The sequence below is a fragment of the Mus caroli genome, chromosome 8, assembly GCF_900094665.2.
Source record: "Mus caroli chromosome 8, CAROLI_EIJ_v1.1, whole genome shotgun sequence".
Classification (NCBI taxonomy): domain Eukaryota; kingdom Metazoa; phylum Chordata; class Mammalia; order Rodentia; family Muridae; genus Mus; species Mus caroli.
In genome coordinates, this window is record NC_034577.1 from 986881 (window position 1) to 1013051 (window position 26171).

Sequence of the window (26171 nt, forward strand, 5' to 3'; positions counted from 1 at the left end):
CAGTGACTAAGAGCATTTATCACTCTTTCCAAGTTCAGTTTCCAGCACTCATGTGATGGCTTACAATCATCCTTAACACCAGCTCCAGAGAATACAACACCCTCTTCTAAGATCTGAGGACACCAGGTACACATACATACATTCAGACCAAGCACTCATACACATAAAATGAATCTAAGAAATGAAAAAAGAACGTTCAAAGCTGGAGGATGACTCAGGAGGTAAAAGCACTTACCAGCAAATGTGACAGACAGCCTTAGTTCAATCCTAGGAGTGTACATGATGGAGCACAGAACTGATCTCATGAATGGTTCTCATACCTTCACATGCATGCTGTGGGGCACACACATCCAAACCACTACTAATTAATTAATTAATTAATTATACTTTCATTGAAAAAAAAAAGGGATTCTCAGCTAGACCAGGACTGCAGCTTGACTGGCAGAATGCTCACCCAGAATGCTCCAAGCCCTGAGTTCTATCCTCAGTACCATACAAAATTGAACATGGTGATGATACCTGTAAACAAAGCACAAAGAATAGAAACGGAAGGAGGAAGAAAGCGTGTGTTGGATTCAACTGCATACATTAGGCCAAAGGGGCCTTTCCAAAATCTCACCATCGTTCACAAGCCCTCAAAGAGAAGGCTTTGATTACTGCAGTATTGTTTTGACTTCCTTTGGGGTTCCGTCCCTCTCCCAACTTTGTTTGGTTTGGTTTGGTTTTTTTCTCAGTACTGGGAATTTTACTTTTGAGTATAGAACACTTGCATCATTTGTACTTTGTATACACTGTGAGTTATGAACACTAACATGTACATTTACGTGGGTGAATACTTCAGTTGTCTCGGGTAAACCTCTAGTGAGAAACTGCTAGATCCTACTGTAACTTATTACTTCCAGAAACTCTCTGACTGTTCCATTCTGAGCATTCATCTGGATCTATCATATACATTCTGGGTGATTGTTTCTTACCAGGAAGATCAAGAGTGATTCCTGCCTTAAAGTGAGAGGTCATCAAGTCTTGTGAAGGAGCTGGGGAATGAAGGAGCTGCTAAGGGCCAGCTGGCAATCTTGGCTAACCACTGGTAGAAAGAAAAGGCAAGAGATGAAAGTTTCATCTACATTAGCTTGTTTAGACTGATAATAGGGCTGAAGGAATGCTCCTTTGGATCCTCTTGCAGAGGACTCAGGTTCTATTCCCAGCACCCACATGGTAGCTTACAGCCATCCTTAACTCCAGTTCTAAAGATCCAGTAGCTTCTTTTGGCCCTCATGGGCACCAGGCACACATATGGTATACTTACGTACAAGCAGTGAGCATTCATATACAGAAAAAAAATTTTAAAATAAAATTAAACTAAACCCTAAAAATGCACTGAGGATTTATCAGTCTGGCATGCACACAATCTTGGATTCTGCCTCTGTATAAACTGGGCAAGATTACAGAGGCCTGTTATCACAGCATTTAGAAAATGGAGGCAGAGGGATCAGGAGTTCAAAGGCATTCTTGGCTACTTAGTGAGTCTGAGGCCAGCCCAGGCTACAAGACACCCGTGCAAGGTTTTAGAGGGAGAGATGACACACAGGTGACTAAGATGCCCTGCCCAAAGAGGTAGGAAGAGAAGCAGGAGGCTCTCCTTATTAACTATATAGGAGAGGGCTTCAAGAAAAAGAAACAATGGCCAGCAGTGCCCAAATCCCAGAGAGGGAAAAGGAAGAGAATTCAGAGACGCTTAACGTTGGCTTTTCTATCCCTCACAATCGTTGGACACCAGCACCATCTTTGCTCAGCCGTGAGCCAGACAGATTCATAATTGTGAATCCCAGCTCTCAGGATGCTGAAGGAGGATCACAAGCTTGAGACTAACCTAGGTGACTGTCTTAGTTTCTTTTCTGCTGTTGTGTACAGTATCCTGACAAAAGCACCTTCAGGGAAAAGGGTTTATTTTGGCTCACAATTTTGTGTCATTCCATCATGTCAGGGTGCTCACAGCAGCAGAAATTGTGGGGACACATTGAGTTCACAATCTGGAAGCAGAGAGCAATAGACTTCATTTTTCTTTTAGTCCCACAGTGAGTCTTCCCACCTCTATTAAACTAGTCAAGAGAATCCTACCAGCCATGCCACAGGCCCACAATGCTGATGAGTTAGAATGTGAATATCGATGAACCTCAAGAGAATATGTGTGGGTGACTAGTAGCCTGTATGGATGTGGTATGTCTGAATGTGAAGGAGTACATATGTACCCCCAAGAGCATAAATCTGACAATGTGTGTATGTGTTGTATATGTGTTTCAGAATATATGAATATATGCCCAAGTAGGTGTAGGTGAAACTGTATGTGCATGAATGTGTGTGAATGTGTATATATCAGAGTATGTATGCGTATGAAAGTGTATGAATAAGGAGAGGTAGGTGGAGCCCATCCTTAGGCTGGGTTCTCTCTGCTTATCAGGTACTAGGTAGTCCCAGGCTACCTCATTATCCATAAGTGCCTTTGCCCTGAGCTCTCAATGCTCTCCAAATTCAGCAGTAGTTCTGGAGCCCTCATCCTGCCTCTACTATCTTTTCTTTCCATGTTCTCCCAGTTCTGGAGACTAGCTTTGCCTAGAAAGATCATTCTGCTTTAGCACTTTGTGACCACAGCCCTGTCTAGCCACAGATTGACACTGCAGGAGATCCTGTAGCAGCCCCACTCTCTGTCTCTCTCTGTCTCTCTGACTCTCCCTCCCTCCCTTCCCACCCCTTCCCCCCCCCCCATGATTACCTCCTAGTTCAGCAGTTTATAACTGCTGAGAAACCTTTGGAGCTGGTCATCTTCAGCCAGTCTGGCACTCACCAAAATCTATAACCCTGGGCTGGGGTGGGATTATAGGACTAGTGCTCTAATCCTTAGAACCCACATAAATATCAGGTGGTGGCAGTCTGCCTGGACTTCTAGCTCACAAGCTCTGGGTCTTGCTTTGACAGACCCCACTTCAATGAATAAGGTGGAAGGGTAGTCAAGAATGATTCCTGACAAGGCTAATTCAACCTCAGGACTCCACATGCAAGTAAACACACACACACACACGCACATGCACATGAAAACCAAAATCCAGAGTTTTCTGCTCCCAAATAGAGTTGGGGGAGCCCTCAGAGCTGTCCTTGTCCTAAAAGGATAGAGGTTCCTGAGGAGCAAGAATTCTGAGATTCTCAAAAGCTGAAATGAGAGCTGTGAAGCCCAAGATCCACCTGCAATAAGGCATCAGTGGAGAGAGGCCCAGAACTAAGCTCAGGACTAAGGTGAAATCCAGTTTACCTGGGAATCCTGGAATTGATTGGACACTATAAAAAGGTGCTTACTGCAGACAGGTAAACAGTGTTCTCTCATATTGTGTCTGTTCCCCACTACCTAAGGAATCAGTTGTTCCCTTTGCAGGAGCCATGTGAGGCCCTTTCTGTGGCCATGAGTCAGAACTGGGTCAAGTTGGGTTCAGGCACACAGAACAGACTTCTGGAATAGAGCACAGAAGGAGGTGGGCAAGTGTGAAGGTACCATGCTATGTAATCAGAAATCAGGAGCAGAGATTTCTTTCTGCCTCTACAGCCTTAGGTCCTCAAACCCTGCATATGGCCTAGATTCACCAAGAGGAAATATAGCTAGACAAAAGGAACATGCTCCCCAGTCGCCACCTTCCCCTCCAGAGCCTTTTCCTTTTTCTATTTTTAATGTGTTTCTGTGGGTATGTGCATGTTCATGTGTGTGAGTACAAGTATGTGTGTACCATGCTGTGCATATGGAGGTCTTAAGAATAACCTTGGGGGGCTGGTGAGATGGCTCAGTGGGTAAGAGCACCCGACTGCTCTTCCAAAGGTTGAGAGTTCAAATCCCAGCAACCACATGGTGGCTCACAACCATCCGCAACGAGATCTGGCGCCCTCTTCTGGAGTGTCCGAGGACAGCTACAGTGTACTTACATATAATAAATAAATAAATCTTTAAAAAAAAAAAAAAAGAATAACCTTGGGTGTCAGAGTCTCCTGTTGGTAGCCACTCTGTACACCAAGCTAATTGGCCTACAAGTTTCTAGGGATTCTCCTGTGTCTATCTCCCATCTCACTGAAGGAGGGGTGAGATTACAAAAGTGTGTGTGCTACTTTGTCCAGCTTAGGTAGACTGTCAGAATCCAAGCTCATACCTTCATTGACATGTGTTTTATCCACTAAGCCATTTTTTTCAGCCCATTCCAAAGCATTTTATGATCCTAGAAATGCTCCCTACCAGGAAAATGCCAATTCTGCCTCCAATCCCCTACATGCCTTGACAGACCCTAAGAACCTCAACTCTCAGCAAGACCTACAGCTCTAGCCCCAGGATAGATCAAAATGGCCTACATTGGTGGACAAACATGTCATATGCTATATGTAATATGCTTGGTTCACAACCTTCCCTTTGAAGGACCCTAGTCTCTAGAGACCAGAGAAGTTCAGTGACTACCCTAAAATTCACACAACTCATTGACAGAGAGCCAGGCTTTAAACACATCATTCTACATCAACACACACCTTTTTTTTCCCACACCACCCCCCCTTGGTTTTTCGAGACAGGGTTTCTCTATATAGCCCTGGCTATCCTGGAACTCACTCTGTAGACCAGGCTGGCCTCGAACTCAGAAATCCACCTGCCTCTGCCTCTCAAGTGCTGGAATTAAAGGCGTGTGCCACCACCGTCCGGCTAACACACACCTTTTGATTTGCTTTATTTCTGTATGTGTGCAGAGTTGCACATATGTGAGTAAGTGTTCTTGTGGAGATGGGAGGATAGCCACAGCTGCTGTTCTTCAGTTGCTGTTCACTTTGCTTTGTATCTGTTTTATATCTTTATTTTATATGTGTGTCTGTGTGAATGTATGGCATGTGCTTGCCTGAAAGAGGAGTCTAATCCCCTGGAGCTGAAGTTACAGGCTGTTGTGAGCCACCTAATGTGGATGCTGGAAACCAAACTTGGAAAGGAGCACTAAGTGCTCTTAACCACTGAGCCATAGCTGAGGTTATCACCTTGGTTTTTAATTGTTTTGGTTTTTTTATGTTATTGTTGTTGGGGGGTATTATTGTTGTTGTCTATTTAAGACAGGGCCTCTCAATGGTCTGAAATTTACCAATTTAGCTAGGCTGATTGGTCAGTACACTCAAGGACCCTTCTGTCTTTACCTCCCCAGCATTGAGATAAAGCACACACTACCACACCAGCATTTTTACATGAGTTTTCGAGATTGAACTTGGGTCCTCATGCTTATATGGCAAATACTTTACAGACTGAGCCATCTCCCAGCCTTCAGCCTTTGTTTTTGTCACCAGACAGGCAAAAATCAAGAGGTCAGTGTCTTCAAAAGTCCCTAGAAGGCTAGGCAGATGACCCCAGGAAAAGTAGTAAAGAAGGTTTGGCATGTGAATATTGGGACCAGGATGCCCCCTCTGAACCCTCAGCCCACCCCCACCCCCCATGCATTCCCTAGGGTACCAATTTCTGGCACTTTGATGTGGCCTTGGCTTTACAGCCCAAGGAGACATTACTGCTCCAGCCTTTGACAGCACCAGACAACTGGAGAATAACTGCTTGGTCTGTGCCAGCAACATACTGTTCTTGACACAGGGCAAGTCAAATGCTACCATGAGGCACCTAGGGCAAGCCACAGCAGAGGACAGAACACTGTCCAAAAGAGGTGACCAGAACAGGGGTTTCTGTGCCCCCCTGAAGTTTCACATTAGATTCTTAGGACCTCCAGTGACAGGAAACCTCTGGCACAGGCCTTGCTGCTGGATTTGAGCCTTGGTTGTTGGTTGTAGCACATAGAATTTATAGTACAAGTAGGGGTGGACCAGGAGTGGAAAATCTGGAATGATGGAGTATTCTCAGGGTAAGCAGACAGACTTTGCTGGCTCAGAGCTGACAGTTCAAGGTAGACATCTACCTAGTGCTAACAATATGTATCTCCCTAGACAGAGCTGTAACCTGGCATCCCCCTGGCTGATGAGCCTGCCCACCATGGCAAGCCCCACTCTGAGCCCGGACTCCTCATCTCAAGAGGCCCTATCAGCACCCACCTGCTCCCCAACCTCTGACTCTGAGAATCTCAGCCCAGATGAGCTAGAACTACTGGCCAAGCTCGAGGAGCAGAACCGGTGAGTGGGGGTGGGGGAAGGGCTGATTCCTGGCTTCCTGGGACCATTAACACTCAAAGCTAGACCTGGGCTACACAGAATAACAGCTACCACAAGATGTTTAAAGAATGGTTTCTTGCCGGGCAGTGGTGGTGCATGCCTTTAATCCCAGCACTTAGGAGGCAGAAGCAGGTGGATTTCTGTGTTCGAGGCCAGCCTGGTCTACATAGTGAGTTCCAGGACAACCAGGGCTATACAGAGAAATCCTGTCTTGAAAAACCAAAAAAAAAAAAAAAAAAAAGAATGGTTTCTCTTTGATCCTCCCCATGTGGGCTGGATAAGTTGATTTCTTCATTCAGAAGAGGAAATCTTCATTTCAAAAGGTCAAATAAATCTAGCTTTCCTTTACAAGGCCATTTTTTGAAGGAAGTTATTAAAGCTCCCACCTGCCCCTATCTTATAGGTATTGGATTTTGGAGGGTGGGGAGGTCTTTGAGTTTTCTACCTGTAGAATCTCCTTACTGGAAATTCTAGGCAGAACCTCTACTGCCAAACCACACTTCCAGCCCCTCACTGTGGGATTCTAGGGGATGCTATACCACAGAGTCATGCTCTCAGCCCCTCAATGAGGTACTCGAGGCAGGGTCTCTACTAATCCAACAGATCAGGAGACACTGGCCACTAAGAAAAAAGGTACTTTATTACTTACCATTCCCAAAAGGAGAAGAGGCAGACCTGTCAGTCAAGAGGCAGACAAGAGCCTGAGGGAAAAACGCTGGCAAGAACCTTTATATTGGTTTCCATGGGCAGCAGTGGATGAAACAGGGCAAGCAAGCATTCAAGTCACTGACTTGAAGCATTTCAGTCTGGCCGCAGATGCTGGGTACTCAGCCCTGAGGTGATATGAGCAGAAGGATAGTAAGCATCGCGTAAAAGCTTGATGGAGGAAGTGGTCAGGGTGTGGGCTCTGGATTGGTTGATTTGCATATGGGAAAGTTCACTCACAGGCAGACAGCCCATTCCTATCTTTAATAACTGCCTAGCCCTAGGAAGAACCATCCCAGTCCCTCCATCTCTCCAGAGGATATAAAGCTGTCAGAAGTATCTGAAAGCATCTCAGCATGTGGAAGGCTACAGCAGGAGGATAAAGAGGGTGAGGCCAGCCTGAGCTTTGTAGCAAGATCCTGTTTTAGAATAAAGAACTGGAGTTATCAGCGGTAGAACACTCACCAAGAATGTACTGGTCCCTAAATTCAATCCCCATTTCAAAAAATAATTAAAGGGAAGGATGCTGGAAAGATGTCTTAGTGGTTAAAAGCCCTAGCTAATTGCTCTTCCAGAAGACCTGGATTCAATTCCCAATACTCACATGGTGTCTCATGGCCATTTGTAACTCCAGTGCCAGGGGATTTGATGCCCTGTTCTGTCTTTGGGGCACCAGGCACATACTGGTACTCAGACATTAATACAGACAACAATTAGAATACAAACAAAATAAAATATTCAAAAATATAAATGTCAGGCAATGGTGGTACATGTCTTTAATCTCAGCTCTTAGGAAGCAGAGGCAGGCAGATCTCTGAGTTTGAAGCTAGCCTGGTCTACAGAGTGAGTTCCAGAACAGCCAGGGCTACATAGTGAGATGATGTCTAAAACAAAAACAAACAAACCCCCTCCCAAAAAACAACAACAACAAAATAAAACACTAGTCAAGTAATTCCAGCAACAGAGAGGTAGGGACAGGCAGATCCCCAAGACTCACTGACCAGCCATCCTTGCTTAATTGGGGAGATGCAAGTTCATGAGATGCCCTGTCTCAAAAATAAAATGGAGTCCTTAACAGTATCCAAGGTTGACCACTAACCTCCACATGCATGTACAAACACATACATATGCATACAAAGAAAGAGAAGGAAAAATGGAAGGAAGAAGAGAGGAGGGAGGAAGATAAAGGAAGGACATGGTTAATATGACCCCACAGTGTCCTTGGTACTCTGTAAGTGCCCTCAGCCAGAACTTGCATTCTGAGCCCCTCTGTATAGACCATCCCTAAATGTGTTGTGCAGAGTTGGTCTGAGAATAAGCTGGTACACTCACTACTCTTCTTGCCTAGGCTCCTGGAAGCCGACTCCAAGTCCATGCGCTCCATGAATGGCTCCCGAAGGAACAGCGGCTCCTCACTGGTATCCAGCTCCTCCGCCTCCTCCAACCTGAGCCACCTGGAGGAGGACACGTGGATTCTCTGGGGCCGAATTGCCAACGAGTGGGAGGAGTGGCGGCGCAGGAAGGAAAAACTACTCAAGGTGACCTGAGGCAAATGTGGGATGGCCATGAATCTGGCCAGCCTGGTCATTCATCCACCAGCCAGGGCCAGGTAGCCCACTCTAGGCAGAAGGGCCAAAGTGAAAAAGTACAGATAGGACATGGGAATGGAGGGCAGGGGGATGAGAGGTCTTTGTGCCTGTTTGCTTTGAGCTCTGATGTAACGGTGTGTATACCTATGACCCCTATAATCAGGACATGAGGCAAGAGACTTGCAAGATAAGGACCAGTTTGGACTGCATAATGAAACTTTGTGTCAAAAAGCTTGCTTACAAAGAATGTGGGGGCTGGGAAAACACCTCCCTGTGCAGTGCTTACTGCACAAACTTGAAGACCTAAGGTCCATCCCCAGTACCTATATATATAAAGCTGAGCATGCTGGCACATGCTTATAATCCCAGCACTATGGAGGCAGAGACGGACAAATCCCTGGAGCACCTAGCCAGTCAGCTTAGCCCTGTGGGTAAGCCACAGCCTAGTAAAGAGATCCTGTCTCAAAATACAAGTGGATAGGCCAGCAAGATAGCTCAGCAAATAAAGGCACTCGCTGTAAAGACTAACAACCTGACTTTTGTCCTCAAGTCCCACATAGTAGGAGAGATTCAACTCTTTCAAATGCAGGTGCAAGTTATCATCTGGTACATACATACATACACACACACAAACACAAATACACACACAATAAATAATTTAACTGCAATTTAAAATATAACAGCAAAACAAAAACAAGCAACAACAAAATCCAAGGTGGAACCCTCTGAGGAATAACAACCAAGGCTGACCTCTGACCTCCATATATACACACATATCTGTGCATATATGTGCATATGTGTGCACACATGGATATGTACACAAACACAGAGCATGAGAATTGGGATTATAGCTTAGTGGTAGAGGAGTCACTGCAGAATAGGGGACACAGATGTCCTCTGTACCATGTGTAACCATGTGGACTGTGTGTTACCATGTGTAAGCCATATCTGAAGTGCTGAACTGGATTGGCCTTGGGATGGCTGCAGTGCCTGGGGCAGACTCCAGCCCTAGCTTCCCTTCCCCAACCTCACCCCTCCCCATGCAGGAGCTGATCCGAAAGGGCATCCCACACCACTTTCGGGCCATCGTCTGGCAGCTCCTGTGCAGTGCCACAGATATGCCCGTCAAAAACCAGTACTCTGAGCTCCTCAAGATGTCCTCCCCGTGTGAGAAACTCATCAGGAGGGATATTGCCCGCACCTACCCAGAGCATGAATTCTTCAAAGGCCAGGACAGCCTGGGCCAGGAAGTCCTCTTCAATGTCATGAAGGTAAGGCCCTCCAGTATTGGCTCCAGCCACCTTAGCAACAATCCCCATTGGAGATAGCTCCATAGGGGCTGGTGGGAATCCTGTGTTCACCCAGCCTCCTTCCTTTCTAGGCATACTCCCTGGTTGATCGGGAGGTAGGCTACTGCCAGGGCAGTGCCTTCATTGTGGGCTTACTCCTCATGCAGGTAAGTGGCTACCCTGGGCTCCATCCCCAAGAGGTGAACATGGGAACATTCCCTGAATCTAGTGACCCCCTAGGGCCAGAGCCTTACTCAGCAGCCAGCTCACTGCATCCTCTGACAGAGGCCAGACTAAGCTCTCAATGGATGGATACGGAAGAGCTAGGTTGGCATTTATGCTGCCTAGGTCCAGATATTATACCATGCAGGACAGGAACAGGGCTTAAGGAGCAGTGGGACAGTGAAGAACCACAGGTCAACAATTTAGGTGTTTACAGGGGTTTACTGGGATGTTCCTCCAGAGAAACCAGAAGGCTTAGAACAGGGAGAAAGGAGATAGCTGGGTGTCAACAGGGATGTCTTAACCAGGTAGATGAGATTGGGGTGCTATCAAGGTTTAAGTACAGCTCCATTGTTTCCTGTTAGTGGCTCTTAGCAAATAACTTCAGCCACAGATCTTCCATTAATAAATAGTACTGACCATATTTATAGTTTGTTGGATGAGTCACAGTAGCCAAGTACAGTTACAATAAATAAAAAGGGGACAGAAACATGCCCCTGTGTACCATGACATTGCCCAGAGCCCACACATGGCCTTCCCACTCTTTCTGTCACACATACACACACACACATTGCTGGTCCCTCCAGATGCCTGAGGAAGAGGCCTTCTGTGTATTCGTGCGGCTGATGCAGGAGTACCGGCTACGGGAGCTCTTCAAGCCCAGCATGGCCGAGCTGGGACTCTGTATCTACCAATTTGAATACATGCTACAGGTAAGAAGACTAGGGGTGACCTCCCTGAGGTTATCTCCAGAAAGCCCCTGAACTGGAAATTCTAGGCCTGAGAAATGACCCTTGGGAGCTGAGGATGTGGCTCAGTTAGGAGGATCCTTGCCCATCATGCACAAAGCCCTGAATACCATCCCTAGACCTTCATAAACTGGCTTGGCAGTACACATCTGTCATCGTACGACTTAGGAGGTAGATGTAGAAGGGTCAGAAATTCAAGGTCAGTCTCAGCTACATAGGAAGTCTGAGTTACATGAAACCCTCTCTGGAAAAAAGTAGTGGTATAACATGCCTGGAGCCTGGCAAGGTGGTACACATTCATGATCACAATGCATGAGACAGGAAGATAACAAGTTCAAGCCCACCCTAGGGCTACTTAGTAAGGCCTGTCTCAATATCTAAGAACTGGGGGGCAGGAAGGTTACAGTATAGGTCAGTGGTAGAGGGCTTACTTGGCAAATAAGAGTCCTGGGTTCAATGTGAAGTTCTATGGAGAAGGAAGAGTAGGAAGTGAGGGGAAATGGAAGGAGAAAGGATGAAGAGCAGAAGAAAGAGAAGGAAGAAAGGAGTGAGAGAGGGACAAAGGGAAGGAGAAAGGGAGAGAGGAAGGATAGAAGGAGTCCTAGAAAGGGCCCATTCCTGTCCTTTCCTGTGAGATGAAAGCACACAACTGTGGAGCATGCTGGGAGGGACAAGGCTAGCCAGGACAGGGGCCTCTCAGCTCCCAAGGGGGCTCTCAGAGCCACTAAGGCAGAAAGGGAGGAGGAGGGCTGGCTCCAAGTGCTAAGGGTGTGGTGGGAGGAGGAGACAGTGTTGTCTGCCTGCCTCTGCTGATTACCGAGGAGCTACAGACATCGCCATTTATAATAGCAACCCCCACAGTGCTCACTCCTGGCTGGCAGGCTGGCAGGCAGAACATAAGTGTTTATGCTGTGTATGTGTGTGTGTGTGTGTGTGTGTGTCTACACCTTTAATCCCAGCACTTGGGAGGCAGAGGCAGGTGGATTTCTGAGTTCGAGGCCAGCCTGGTCTACAGAGCGAGTTCCAGGACAGCCAGAGCTATACAGAGAAACCCTGTCTCAAAAAAAGAAAAAAAAAGAAAAGAAATTTCACAGCTGGACATAATGATGAGCACCTTTAATTCTGACAGACTACAGAGTAAGACCTTATTTTAAAAGAAAGAATAGGGTGGGAACATAGCTCAGTCATTTGAGTGCCTGCCAAGCATGAACAAAGGCCTGCTTCAATTCCCTCCTGTGGTAGTTGGCACTTTACAAGTAGAGGCAGGAGGAGGATCAGGAGTTCAAGGTCAGCTCAGCTCCATAACAAGTTGAATGCTACCTTATGATATATGAGACCCTCTTCCAAAAAATAAACTATGGTTTGAGAAGATGGCTCAGTCAGTAAAGTGCTTGCTGCACAAATGTAAGGAATTCCATTTGAACCCTCTGTATCCATGTAAAAGCCTCATAGGCTCATAGGACGATATTCCTGCTACCCTCACACGGGGAGGCAGGGGCAGTAAGAGGGCAGAGTTAAGTAAATTCCTGGAGTTTCCGGGCCAGCCAAATCAATGAACTACAGGTTCCATGAGAGGCATTGTTTTAACAAATAGGTAAAAGACAACACTTTTAATCCCAGCACTTGGGAGGCAGAGGCAGCCAGATCACTGTGAGTTCATAAGCCAGCCTGATCTCCATAACAAGTTCCAAGCCATCCAGTGCCACAGAGTGAGATGCTGCCTCATAAACAAAGGTTGAGATTGAAGGAGACAGCAGCATCAACCTCCGCACAGCCCCCTTACATATGCATACATATATGAACACATACAGACCTCCTATACATACCTACAGATAAAAAATAAGTTGATCCCTAGCATTTGCCCCCTCAAAGTTAAAAGGAATTACAAGGCTAAGCCAGAAGACCGAAGACTTTCACGGGCTATGATTTACACACCCAAGCAGATGTGTAACCAAAAGCACAGAGATGCTGGCTAAAGGAGGAAGCCCAGAGTTCTGATGCCTTCTCCAGCCTCACCTTCCCCAGTGGTCTGCTGCTATCTAATAGCCTGAAGTTGAGGTCATCGCATTTTGACATGTATTTTCCCAGGCCCTCCTTGTAGCCCCCAGTATGCCTCAGCTTATCCCCAAACACAGTAGCTAAAAGAGGACCTAGGAGGGACCTGGGCTGCCCAGGGTAGGTCAGCAAATACTCCTTGGAGGTGAGGGGCACTGAGGCCCAATGCTTCCCTCTCCGTGCCCACCAGCCTCCCCCTCCCCACACAGGAGCAGCTTCCGGACCTGAATACCCACTTCCGCTCACAGAGCTTCCACACATCCATGTATGCATCGTCCTGGTTCCTTACGCTTTTCCTTACCACCTTCCCCCTGCCTGTTGCCACCCGGGTCTTTGATATCTTTATGTATGAGGTGAGTGCCCCACAGAACACCCTTGCCCATTCCACTCTGCACGTGGAGAGAATCACATCCCACTCCCAAAAGGAATCCTGGCTAACAGGACAAAGGAGGGGCTAGAATGCAAGGAGGGTCTGAGCCTCCTGGTGGGAGACAGGAAGCTCATTGGTGAGGACTTATTAATGGGAGGACAGCAAGCTCATGGGACTATGGTTGCTTTTGCAGGGACTGGAGATTGTGTTCCGAGTAGGCCTTGCCCTGCTGCAAGTGAACCAGACAGAGTTGATGCAACTGGACATGGAGGGCATGTCCCAGGTGGGTCAGGATGGCTGGGAAGATGAAACTGTCTCTACTGGAGGTGACAGGCACTGGAAATCCCATGGCTAGTTGGTAGAGTGCTTGCCTAGCATGCACAAAGCCCTGGGTTCCATTTTACAGCACTATATAAGCAGGCATAATGATGTATGTCTTTAGCCCCAACACTCAGAAGGTGAAGGCAGGTAAATCAGAAGTTTAAGGCTAACCTGAGCTATACAAGATTCTAAGCAATAGGTCTAGCAGTGATGATGCATACCTTTAATTCCAGCACCTGAGAAGCAAAGGTACACAGATCTCAGAGTTTGTTTCAATCTTGAAAAAAAAGCAAACAAAAACAAAAAACAAAGATTCTAAGTGACAAGGGAGGAGCTGGCTTCCCAATAGAAGTCACTCCTGAGCATCTGGGATCCTTTCTGCTGTCCCTTGAGGCCTACCTGAGGAACCCCAGGCTCTGTCTGATACAACCTAGAGCCAGCAACCTAGTACTGGGGAGAACAGAAGGCCAACACTCAACTGATTTGGGGAAGTCCTACTCACTCTTTCCTACCCACTTGTTGCAGGTCCCCAAAGCTTGCCTGCAAAGTAACCCCTGAGAGTAAAAATTTGGGAGGTTTTCAGTATGTTTTCATCCCAGCTCTCAGCCTGGGGGACACGTGAAGGAGCCAGGCATCTTGAGGTAGCCTCCTACCCTGCTCCTCCCTGCCTGCGCCTTCCCCTGGCACAGTCTGCTAGATCCAAAGCCAGCTTTCCCCTCACCATGGTTTCCCCATCACCCAGGCCCCTATTCCCTCCCAGCATCTTCCAGCTGGTGCTTCAGAAAAGAATGAACAAAGACCACAGTTGTGTCTGCGAACACGGCCATACATTGTCCAAGACTGCCTGACTGGAGCAGCTGGGCAGAGGAATAGGACCTGTGTCCCCTGAGCTTGTCTACCCACTTCCTAAGGAGGGTTCCCCCATGCTCAGACCCCATTCACCCAGTCCTGCCTTCAGGAGGTCCTCTGGCCGGATTGTCTTAATTTTATTTATTATTAGTGTTAATGTGGGGTGGGGAGAGGGAGAAAGGAGGAGGGCTCATGGCACACAGTATCTCACAATTCAATTCTCTACTTCCACTCTCTTATTCTTTCCACTGTTGGTTCCAGGGATGGGACTCAGGCCAGGCTTTGCAGGCCAAGCTGATCCCCACTCTCAACCTCAGGATTCCCCTACAAGCCTGCTAGGAAAGCAGGCCTCCCTTCTTGTCTAGCTGATCTCTCTCCTGCAGTCAATTCATTTGCACTACAAATGCTGGCTGAATAACCAAAAACAAACAGCCGGGGTGCTGAGACAAAGAGAAGCCTCAGGCAAATCAGGATACAGTTAGAGCTCTGGCAGACCTGGTGGTCAGGGCCCAAGTGACCATGACTCCCCGTGTCTCCACAGTACTTCCAGAGAGTCATCCCCCACCAGTTTGACAGCTGCCCAGACAAGCTGGTCCTCAAGGCTTATCAGGTCAAGTACAACCCTAAAAAGATGAAGAGGTCAGTGCCCGGGAGTGGAGAACTCAAATGGGAAGCCCACCTCAACACCAGGGAGGCGGGACTTTGACCGTGTGCCCCGTCCTCACAGGCTGGAGAAGGAGTACGCAGCTATGAAGAGTAAAGAGATGGAGGAGCAGATCGAGATCAAAGTGAGTTCCAGAGGCGTGGGAGAGGGGCAGAGATGGGCTCCCCTGAGGCTTTCCCTTACAAATCCAGAGCTGGCCGCTAGAGGGCGGTCCTATCTAGCGCACGGGTAGAACAGGCTGGCCTGGGCAGACAATCTCTGGCTTCGGATGACCCTCGCTCACTTGACCTTTCCTTCACCTGCCAGCCCCGCGTGGGAGCGCATTCCCCAATTGGCATGTCCTCAAAGCTGGCCACACAACAGTAAACAAGACAGTCAAAGATCCTTGCCTTCATGTCCCCCAAGTCACCCCCAAGTCATGGGGTGACCTCCAATAAATCACTGAAATAGTGTGGATTCTAGAGTGCTCCGGATATAGTCATCCAAGAAAGAGACAGTCGCGCCTGGGAAGACACTCTAGGTCCAAGAGTCCAGTGTAAAGGGCCTAGGATAGAAATATGTACCTGGTGGGTAGGAAGACACCTGGAAGGCTGGGGGCACAGAGGATCTTCCCGGAAGGTTGAGAGCTAAGGAGTAGGGTTCAGGCAAGCCGGATGGATATGTAGGCTAAGGTTACAGTATGGGCATCCACTGAGGGCTCTGTTTGTGCTGGTAGCCAGCTTGCCAGCCCATCAGAGTCAGTGCCTTGAGTGCACAAAACGTCTAAAACTAAACTTACTTCTCAATGGCCTCTTCACCTCTCTTCATGTGATTTTAGCTGTTCACCCAACAACATCGATTGAAACAAAGATGAGACCTGGTCTTAAGTGACAAGGACCTGGCTTTCCAGATAAAGGCACTCTTGAGCATCTAGAGTCCTTCAATATCTTTCCAAGCAGGCCCAGGTACTTCCAGGTACAACCCAGGGCCAGGATGTAGAAGAGAGGAGAAAGAAAAGCTCATACCCACCTACCTCAGCCAGACAGCCAGCTATACAGTCCCAAAGTCTGCTGGCCAAGAGTAAGGGCCCTGCCGCCCGAAATGGAGGACAGTCAGGGTTACAAACCTGCACATTGGCCTGGTTTTCTCCTCTCCGGTGGATGAGTCAAAGTGGTTAGCACTGGTGTCCCACAGTGTGACCCGGGCAGGTGGATTCACCTCTCTGAGCCTTGTAGCTTTGCTGTGCTGGTCCTATTACTGCCAACCGCATGCTCATTGTTCCTACCTCCTGTGGGAGTCAGGGGCAGGGGTATGTGCCTGCAGGCTGAAGCACTTGGCCTGCTTGAAGTTTCCTGAAAGTTTTCTGTCCTGGGTTTGTGAGCCATCTCACAAGGAAGGTAGCTGGAGGGTTGCACTAGACCAAATGTGGTCCTTGCTGTGTGCAGATGAGCAGCCTGCTCTCATCTGGTGACTGTGGGGACCCAGGAATAGAAAAGAATGTCACAGACCTTGAGACCACAGGCCAGTTTGAAAATTTCCCCAGAGAAGAGATTTCCCCAGAGTCCTTGAAGAGTCAAACAGATGTCTCCTCATAGGGCATCTTACAAGTGTCCTGCAGTTCAGTCTTTTACTTTTAGACTGTTTCAAAACATCCTGATTTGATGCTGGGAGGTCACAGTGATGCACGACTTTAATTCCAGCACTCAGAGGCAGAGGCAGGTGAATCTCTAGTTTTGAGGTCACCCTGGTATACAGAACAAGTTCTGGGATAGCCAGGGCTACACAGAGAAACCCTGTCTCAAAAAAAAAAAAAAAACCCAAATAAACAAAAACGAATCCCTTATTTGTTTGCATCAGGAAAGGCAAGATGACAGGTGCATAGACAACTGCCTTTGAGAGAAGTGTTTGTTGAGGCTGGGGCAGTAGCTTAGTGGTGAGCATTTGCCCAGCATGCACAAGGCCATGGGCTCCATCCTCAGTATAGAACAATAGAAAAAAGGAAAGAAGAGGCAAAGGATATGGCTCAGTGGGTGAAGTATTTGCTGTGCAAGCATGAGGGCCTGAGTTCCCTAGAACACACATAAAGAGCAGTAGTGCACTTTTCATCCCATCCATGGATACACAGAGACAGGGCGATAGATCCCTGGGGGTCACTGGCAAGACAGCCTAGCCAAATTAGCAAATTCCAGGTTAAAAAAGGAGGGGTAAGGGTGAGGAGATGCCTCTGTAAAGTGCTTGTGTCTCGATCATGGAAACTTAAGTTCAGAGCTCCCAGAACCCAACAGTAAAAGCCCAGCACAAATAGTGTGCATTTATGACCCTAGCACTTGGGACTGGGAGAGGTAGCAGGCAGATCCCTGGAACTCATTAGCCAGCCAGCCTAGCTCAGTCCATACAGAACAAGCCGGGCATGGTGGCGCACGCCTTTGATCCTAGCACTTGGGAGGCAGAGGCAGGCGGATTTCTGAGTTCGAGGCCAGCCTGGTCTACAAAGTGAGTTCCAGGACAGCCAGGGCTACAGAGAAACCCTATCTTGAAAAAAAAAAAAAAAAAAAAAAAAAAAAAAAAAAAAAACCATACAGAACAGGCCTGAGCTTCAGCCTTATCAAGAAACTGCATTTCAAAAACTAACATGGAACAGGGGTAGTGGCACATGCCTTTAATCCCAGCTGTGAGGTGGTTGCAGCAGGCAGATCTCTGTTCAAAGCCAACCTTGACTACATTACAAGTTCCAGCCAATCATGGCTACATAATGAGATCCTGTCTCAACATAAACCAACAAACCTAGGCATTGTGGCACAAGTCTGTCATCCTAGGCTGGGAGGTGGACTTTGGAGGGTCAGGAGTACATGGTCTCCCTCAGCTCTATGGCAAATTCGAGGTCAACCTGGGCTACCAAATGAGACCCTGTCTCAATAACAGAACAGAACAGGCTGGAGCCAGGCACAGTGGCACACACCTTTAATCCTGACTCATGGTAGGCAAAGGCAGGACAATTTCTGTGAGTTCCAGGCCAACCAGGACTCAAAGTGAGACACTGTCTCAAAATATAAATAACAAATAATTTTGAAGTTACTAAGTATTTTAAAATAAATAAAGACTGACCTCTGGCCTCCATGTGCATGTGTGCACTGGAGCATGAGCTTATACACACACGCCTGCATATATACACACAAATAAGCACACAGGTGTATACAAAAGAAAGGGAAGAAAAGGAGCTAACTATTCTGTTTCAAGAGGAAAATGCAGGTCATGTCAGTCAGAGAGCATAGAGGGGGCATGGTCCAGAATGTCTGACATGGTTTCTACACAAAGAATTAAATCAGAGCAGGTGTATGTGAGCAGGCTCAGGACCCAGGCATGATGGGCTAGTAGAACGGGCAATTTGAGTGATATCCTCTGCTCTGGCTTCAAGGAGATTCTCCATAGTGTCTGTATTAGCCCTGGGCCTTTAGAATGAAAGTGGTGTTCAGTTAGTAAACCTCAGATAAAGGAAAGGTTAAGGATTCTGGAGTTGTTGATTTTGTACTGAAAAGACAGCAACACACCTGTTGTCTATGAGTTAGCTAGTTCTGGGAAGGACCATCTCTCCTAAGCTAGCAAGGCCTCAGGTTGCTAAAGCATCATAAAATACAGAAACTTTCAGAGTCAGCAAGCTGGCTCAGTGAGGGAAGGTACTTGCCATCAGCCTGATGACTTAAGCTTAATCCCTAGTGATAGAAAGACAGAACTGAACCTTGAACAACTGATCCTCTTACCTGGGAATATTGAGAGAGAGGCATTTGCCATCATACCCAGTTTATGTGATACTGAGGATTGTAACCAGGGCTGAAAGCATGCTAGGCAAGCACTCTATGAACTAAGCTACATCCCCCAGACCACTACCCTCAATCTTTTGTAAACCATGACTAGTGTGTACCCCCACATACCCCTCATTCACTCTGCCTCCATTTTTTCCATTTGGGATAATCAGAAAAGATAGGACTCATTAGCTAGGCCCAAGTTCCTCTGTGAGTGGTGGTGCTGGATGAGTTCAGATTGGATAGAGCCATCTAGGGGTTACAGTCCAGGGTCAAGAGACCTAGTACTCCTTGTCCTTAAACAGATTTGATCCAACTAGGAAGCTCAGCTGAGGGCTGCTCCTCTTTGACTCTGTTTCCTTACACATGATGTGAGTCAATGACCTGATGATCCATGGTTTGCTCCAGTTGCTTTCTATCACCGCATCCCCAAGAAGCAACCCAGGAGCTGGGTAACCCATAGGACGTGTTCTTGTTTCACGTCTGCTGCTGTGATAAAATACTGACAAGCTGAGGAAGTCTGGAGAAATGGCCTAGCAATTAAAAGCTCTGGCTGCTCTTCCAGAGGACCTGTGTTCACAACTGTTGTTCACAGCTGTCTCAGGAAATCTCAGGCCCTCTTTTGGCCTCTAGAGTCACTCCAATCACATAAAATTAAAATTTTTTTAAAAGTTTTTTAAACTTAAGACAAGAAATTATTTACTTATTGTAGCTAACAATTCCAGATTACAGTTCATTGCTACCAGGGAAGTCCCAGCAGAAAGAGCTTGAGATCACTGGTCACATCACACCCAGCAGAAAGAGCTTGAGATCACTGGTCACATCACACCCAGCAGAAAGAGCTTGAGATCACTGGTCACATCACACCCAGTCAGGAAGAAAGAGATGCTTACATACTGGAATACTCCCTTGTTTGTGCTCAGTTCTATTTATCAACTCATGCAGTTTAGAATTCCCTGCCTCGGAAATGGTGGGCTGTCTTCTCTCACATCAATTAAGCCAATGGAAAAAAAAAAAGAAAAAGAAAAAAAAAAGTTCCCTCAGAGTTCCTGAAGCAGAGGTAGGTATATATCTGTGAGCTCAAGTCTAGCCTGGTCTAGGAAGTAAGGAAGGAAGGAAGGAAGGAAGGGAGGGAGGGAGGGAGGGAGGGAGGAAGGGAGGGAGGGTGGAAGGGAGGAAGGAGAGAGAAAAAGAAAATCCCTATAGACAAATCTATGAGCCAACCCAATGTAGACAATCCTTCATTAAGATTCTCTTCCTAGACTCTAGATTGTGTCAAGTTGACAACTAAAACCAACCCTCACAGCCTTGTAGGCCTTTTGGTCATCTACAACTACAAACGATTTCTTCATAACCAAGAACCCTGAGAAGGCTACCTACAGCACCTTTGCATATATCATCAGAGGGTCCTGAGGGAAATTAAAACCACAGATACTTACCCCAATTTCCTCATCACAGAGCAGAAGGCAGAGCAAAGCATGGGGTGGTATACCTCTGCAGTCCCTACTCAGGAGGCAATAGGATCAAAGTTCAAAGCTGCCTATACTATATAACAAGACTATAGGGAGAAGGAAAATAAAAATAAATGCAGTGTGTCTGGAAGGTTAGAAATGTGGTAGAGATGTTGCCTAGTGTGAAGGCAGTCCTGGGTTCCATCCGTCCCTGCCATCACACTGCATAATCATAGCATCATGGCACACACCTGCCATCTCAGTTCTCAGGACATAAGAACAGCAACATCACGGAGTGAAAAGCATCCTTGGCTGCACAGCAAGTTCTAAGCTAGTCTGGGATGCATGAAATCCTGTCTCAGAGAGAAACTGTGATTAAAGCAAAGGCCACCTACATGTTCAACACAAGAGACCTGAATTCTGAGATGGGGGCTGTTCCAGAGAGTCTTAGTGGCTGCTGGAAGCAAAGGAAAAGGGGGTCAGGACTCTCTTGAAACACAGGGGAAAGACCCTTGAAAGGCTAGGCAGAAACAGACTTCTGAGGGTAGTAGAGATGCTGACTGCTCCTTACACTTACTTACACATGCGCATGCATACACACAGGCACACATGCACACCCCACAGGAAGGGGGAGCTGAAGGGTTTTTTTATTTTTATACTTTTAGACAGGGTTTCTTTGTGTATCCCTGACTGTCCTGGGCCTTGCTTTGTAGACCAGGCTGGCCTCAGACTCACAGAGATTCCCCCTGCCTTTGCCTCCTGAGTGCTGGAATTAAAGGCATTCAACAACACACCCAGCTCAGGTTTTCTTGTGGGTTGTTCGTTTGTTTGTTTTTAATAATTTTGAGTCAGGCAGTGGTGGCACAAGCCTTTAATCCTAGGACTCAGGAGGCAGAGTATTTTGTGTAGCTTTTGCTACCCCACCTAAGCTCTGGCACCAGAGAATATTGAATCTGTGGATGAAAAACACACTCATTGCTCAATTTCAACTTGCCTTATCAGCTCAATTGCTGGGCATTATTAATCTCCCGAGGCTAGTATGCCCTCCCCAATACTCTTAGCTCAGCACCCTCAATCTATCCTCAACCTTAGCTGTTCAGTTTTTTTGACCCCGCTCAACATCTCATCCTCCCACCTAGAGAGAGCAACCACAGGCCATTCCTCCCAAGATCTCACATGGCTGGTTGGTTTGTTTTGTGTTTTTTGTTTTTTTTCTCTCCGAAGCAGGACAAACTCCTGCGTCTGCCAGCTTGCCTGCTTCCCCAGAAGTCCTGACTATCCTTCTGCCCAGCATTGCCCCATGGCATCTTTACTGATAGATCAAGAACCAATTGGTGAACAAGACCTTAGCATCAGAACCACCCCTACAGCAGAGCCAGGATGACCTCTGAGTTTAAGGCCACCCTGGTCTACAGAGCGAGTTCCAGGACAGCCAGGGCTACACAGAGAAACCCTATAATTCAAATGAAAATAAAATAAAAGCATTTGAGACAGAATCTCATATAGACCAGGCTGACCTCCAATCCAATAGCTAAGGATGACCTTGAACTTATGATCCTCCTGCCTCTGCCTCCCAAGTACTAGGATTACAGGCATGTGCCCCCAAGCCAGGTTTTTGCAAAGTAAGGGCTTTTTTATGTGTGCTACAAAAGCACTCTGCCAACTGAGCAATATTCCTAGCACCAAAACAGTTTTATTTTAACTTTTAAAATGTATTTTATTTTGTGTATGTGGGTGGGTGTGGAATGACATGCATATGGAATGTCAGAGGACAACTGGTAGGAGTTAGTTCTCTTGTACCACATGAATCTTGGGCATCTAAGGTAGGAAGTCAAGCTTGGCAGCAGGCACCTTTATCCAGTGAGCCATCTTATAGGGCCTCAGTATTTTTAATAAACCATTTAGACAGTCATGTGCCTCATTTTCTGAAATTTCTGGCCCAGAACATTAGCACCCTCTGGGAACCTTCCTTGACCTCTGTGGTTGGTGAGTGGAGATTAAGGGCCTATAAGTGCTTGTGGGGGAGGGGGGCTCTGAAGTGCTCTTCTTCTTCCTCTATAGAGGCTTCGAACAGAGAACCGGCTGCTCAAACAGCGGATTGAGACCCTAGAGAAGGTGAGGAGTGTGGGTACCAGCTGTTGGGTTCCAAATCTGTCTGCCTCAAAACACCAGCAGCTATTAAGGCATTGCTCTGTCCCGATCTAGCCGAGTTAAAGAGCATAGGTAGAGCAGGCATAGTGGTTGTACTCTTGTAATATCAGCATATAGGAAGAGGAGACAGGAGGATTAAGAATTCCAGGCCAGCTAACCTCAGCCATATGAGACCCCGTCTCAAAAAAATAAAAATCTGAGTGGCCTTTCCCTCAGCCTCCCCTAACTCCATGGAGATCTAGGCTGCCCTGTTATTAGGGGTTCTCAGAAGACTTCATCCCACTCTGGATCTCAACTCAGCCCTAGGGTTACAGCTAAATTACAACTCAGTGGATGGCAATCACAAACTGCATGGGTGGGAGAACAAGCTCCATCACTGGGCCACAAGGAATCCCAACCTGTAATTTGTAAGTTTCATCCTAGGAAGGAAGGAAGACAGACGGGGAAGTGGCGGGGGGGGGGGGGGGGGGGGGGGACTCATCCCTTGAGGTAGAGAGGCATGGACTTGGCCCGAGACCCTACTAGGTTATGGATGGGGTGGTTTGGGTAACTTAGCATGACTCTGGGCCCTACTTCCTGTTCCTTAGTGTTCCTCATTTGACTATTTGCTGACCACAAGGAAGCAGTAGGTCATGGACGGGATGTTATTACCACACCAAAACCTCAATTCTTGTTTTCTCTCAAGATTAAAATGCATCCCCTGTCCCAGTCCTCTCTGGGATCTCCTCCTCACACACAGTGATGAGACATTCCTGCTGCTGGTTTTTCTCAGCCTCGTGCACCCCAACCTCCCCACTCACATGAACCTCCCTCCAGGACAGAGTTGGCTCTGGCTTTGGTCTTTCTCTGGGCCCTCTTCCACTGGTTTTCTGGTCTTCACTTTTCTATCCCCTGCTTCTAGAGATAGCCCACTGCGTTTAGTGACAAGTGGTTCTTGTCTGTCTCTCCCCCTCTCCTGTCCCCTGCCTTCTGCTCTGCCTCCTTCCCCCCGTTGCTGGGAACCCCCTTCGCCTGGTAGGAGAGCGCGGCCTTGGCTGATAGGTTAATCCAGGTACTGTAGCTTTTCCATATACCTCTGCACTCTCCATCCCAGGCCCTTCCCGCGTCCCTGCACAAGACAGCCAGTAACCACCTCTTTCCTGGCCACTGCCATTCTGGGGGCAAGAGCAACTTGCATGGAGGGGCAGCTTCCAGGAAGAACAATGCCTTGAGGGAGGGGGCATGTGAGCTGGAGACAAACACAGATGGGAGGCCTTTGTGGGAGTGAGTTTAGAAGAAGGCTTACCCTCAGCATAGACAGCAGGTTTCCTCCACCGAGGAGCAAGGGACGCTACCCCAGTAGGACTCAGGACCCTTAGAGCATTCCATTTCAGGTCCTGACACATTTGTTGGCTAAGCTTACACTAATGTGCTCACACACAGGCATGCATGCATGCAGACACACACACAATTGTTCTGACTCCTCTCTGCTTCTGCTGTCACCCATCGCCATCTCTCACCTGCCTGCTTGTGCTGCTGCTTCACTCTTGGATGGCTTTTCTAGAAGCTTCTGCACAGTGCCCAGTGGCTCCGAGCCTGGAATGGGGAGCAGGGACTATCAAGCCGGGTGGGAAGGAGGACGTGGGTGGAGGGAAGGCCCCAGGGAGAGTTGTAGAGGTGTATCACCTCACACAAGCCTTTTGCTTTGTACAACAATCTTTTTCTTCACTTGGGACAGAGGCAAACAATCCGGATTGGGGATGGAGCCCCAGCATGGGAGTTGGGGGCATTTGTCACTGAAGCCTGGTAGCACATCCAGAATGTCCATTACTCCCTGGATCCTTTAGGTGGCCTGTTCTTGCCTGTCTCCACCCATTCTAAGGCCTGCTTGGGCACCCCATCCCAGGCTCTGAGCACTAAAGGCCATGCCTGTCTCACTTTAACCCTCTCTCATCCTCTCTGAGCTTCCTAGGGGCCAGGCCTGGGACCAAAGCAGGTGGTCATGGTATCCTTTCCACCCCATCCTCACTGTGCTCAGGGGCAGGTGACACGGGCACAGGAGGCTGAGGAGAACTATGTCATCAAACGGGAGTTGGCAGTAGTGAGACAACAGTGTAGCTCGACTGCAGAGGACCTTCAGAAAGCACAGAGTACCATTCGGCAGTTGCAAGAACAGCAGGTACCCGGCGGTTGAATGGGATTGACTGGCAGGACCACACCTTCTACAGGCCTACGTGCCACCCTTGCCTGCTAGCCCTCAGGGCTTAGATCTGTAAGGTGGGTGAGGGTGCCCCTCACAGCCAGCTCCACACCAATCTGGCCATACTGCCGGAGCACACCCCACCCCAGCCCATGGTCCTAGGACTGAGTCTTGAAGACTTTCAGAAGGCACCCTGAAGTCATGGAAAGTCCCATTCCCAACATTCCCTCTGTGCAGCTTTCCCTGGAAAGAAGCCAAGCCAGTTTCACGGCCTTCGAGTGCCATGAACTTAGCATGGGTTCAACCCAGGATGCCTAACAACTGGGACCCTCTTCCAGCCCAGGCCCACTAGCTTGAAAGCTATCCACCAAGTAACCGTCACCACCAGGAACCAATGCAGTTCTTTGCCTCCAGGAAAACCCTCGCCTCACAGAGGACTTTGTGGCCCACCTGGAGACAGAACTGGAGCAGTCACGGTTACGAGAAACAGAGACTCTGGGGGCCCTTCGAGAAATGCAGGACAAAGTTCTGGACATGGAAAAGGTATGGCTGGGGAAGGAGACAAAGGCCTCGCGTTTTAGAAGGTGGAGAAAGCAAGCATGGCCACACGCACATGGAATCCCAGTACCATGGCGGAGATGGGATGATCTCTGGCTTGGTGGTCTTTAGCCTAGCTCCAGGTTCACTGAGAGACCCTACCTAAAGGTCAGGTGATGGGGTAGGACACACACATACAGAGAGGGGAAAGAAGGAGAGGGAGAAGACAAGGAACAAAGAGGTAGCCAGGGCAGTTGCTCCACCTGCATGTATGTCAGATCCCATAGAAGAGGAGACCTCTTTGTGCGGCTTTAGAGCCCACTGCCACCTAGGCATTGTCTCCTCCAGCACCACAGTCTCCACACAGGGATCTAGGGATATTGAAGTTGGAGCCTCACCCACAAAGCTCCCCACACCCTTGAACTGTGTGGGCTCATATACACAGCAGCACAGCCCTACCCTGAGCACGCTGCCTGGTTGGTATGCCACTGCACTGTGCATGTCTCCCCAGGGGCTGAGGTTCCAGGATATAGGGAAAGAAAGTTGACAGGGGAACACCCAGGCCAATTAATTCAGACTGTTTTCCTCCTCTTCTCTCCCATGAAGATACCCTCCAGAGGCAAACTAAGGACTACACTTTCCGACCTATAGCCCTGGAGGGGGGACCCAGACTTCCTGGGTGCCTCTTCAGCTGCCTTGTGCATTGACTCACCTCAGGCTGAGGACGTACCTGAATTGGTAGAATGCTTACCTAGCATACATGGAGTCCCAGAGTCCATCTAATGCATACATGTAATCCCAGTGCAGGTGGGAATCCCAGGAAGGGAGAACAGTCATTCAAGACCATCCTTGGCTATATCACAAGTCTAATTTCAGTCTGAGTTACCTGAGATCATCTCCTAAAACCAACCAACCAACCAACAAACAGATCTCTCAGGGAGCTGGCACAAAGCCCTTGAAGTCGAGAACCATCCCTCCACTAATACCTGCTACAGCTGTGTAAGAGCTGCAAACCTTTAAGCCCCATCAACACACATCCTTCCACAGGAAGGAA

The 26171-nt window shown here is 47.9% G+C and overlaps 1 protein-coding gene across 6 annotated transcripts in view; it reads left to right on the plus strand.

Annotated features, from left to right (window-relative positions):
* Nucleotides 1-26171, plus strand: part of Evi5l (ecotropic viral integration site 5 like) — a 40483-nt gene that overhangs the window by 11033 nt on the left and 3279 nt on the right. The window contains exons 2-14 of one of the 6 annotated variants that reach the window (XM_029480736.1): nt 5986-6168; nt 8261-8450; nt 9548-9772; nt 9883-9957; nt 10600-10725; nt 13026-13169; nt 13380-13469; nt 14898-14995; nt 15084-15144; nt 22312-22365; nt 23420-23452; nt 24419-24559; nt 24995-25123. In XM_029480736.1, the coding sequence (XP_029336596.1) occupies nt 6017-6168; nt 8261-8450; nt 9548-9772; nt 9883-9957; nt 10600-10725; nt 13026-13169; nt 13380-13469; nt 14898-14995; nt 15084-15144; nt 22312-22365; nt 23420-23452; nt 24419-24559; nt 24995-25123 (1518 nt within the window). In that variant the 5' untranslated portion in view covers nt 5986-6016. Of the gene's footprint in view, nt 1-5985; nt 6169-8260; nt 8451-9547; nt 9773-9882; nt 9958-10599; nt 10726-13025; nt 13170-13379; nt 13470-14897; nt 14996-15083; nt 15145-15326; nt 16830-22311; nt 22366-23419; nt 23453-24418; nt 24560-24994; nt 25124-26171 lie in introns of those variants that run through there. The other 5 variants (XM_029480735.1, XM_029480737.1, XM_021170054.2 and 2 more) reach the window with 5 other exon arrangements.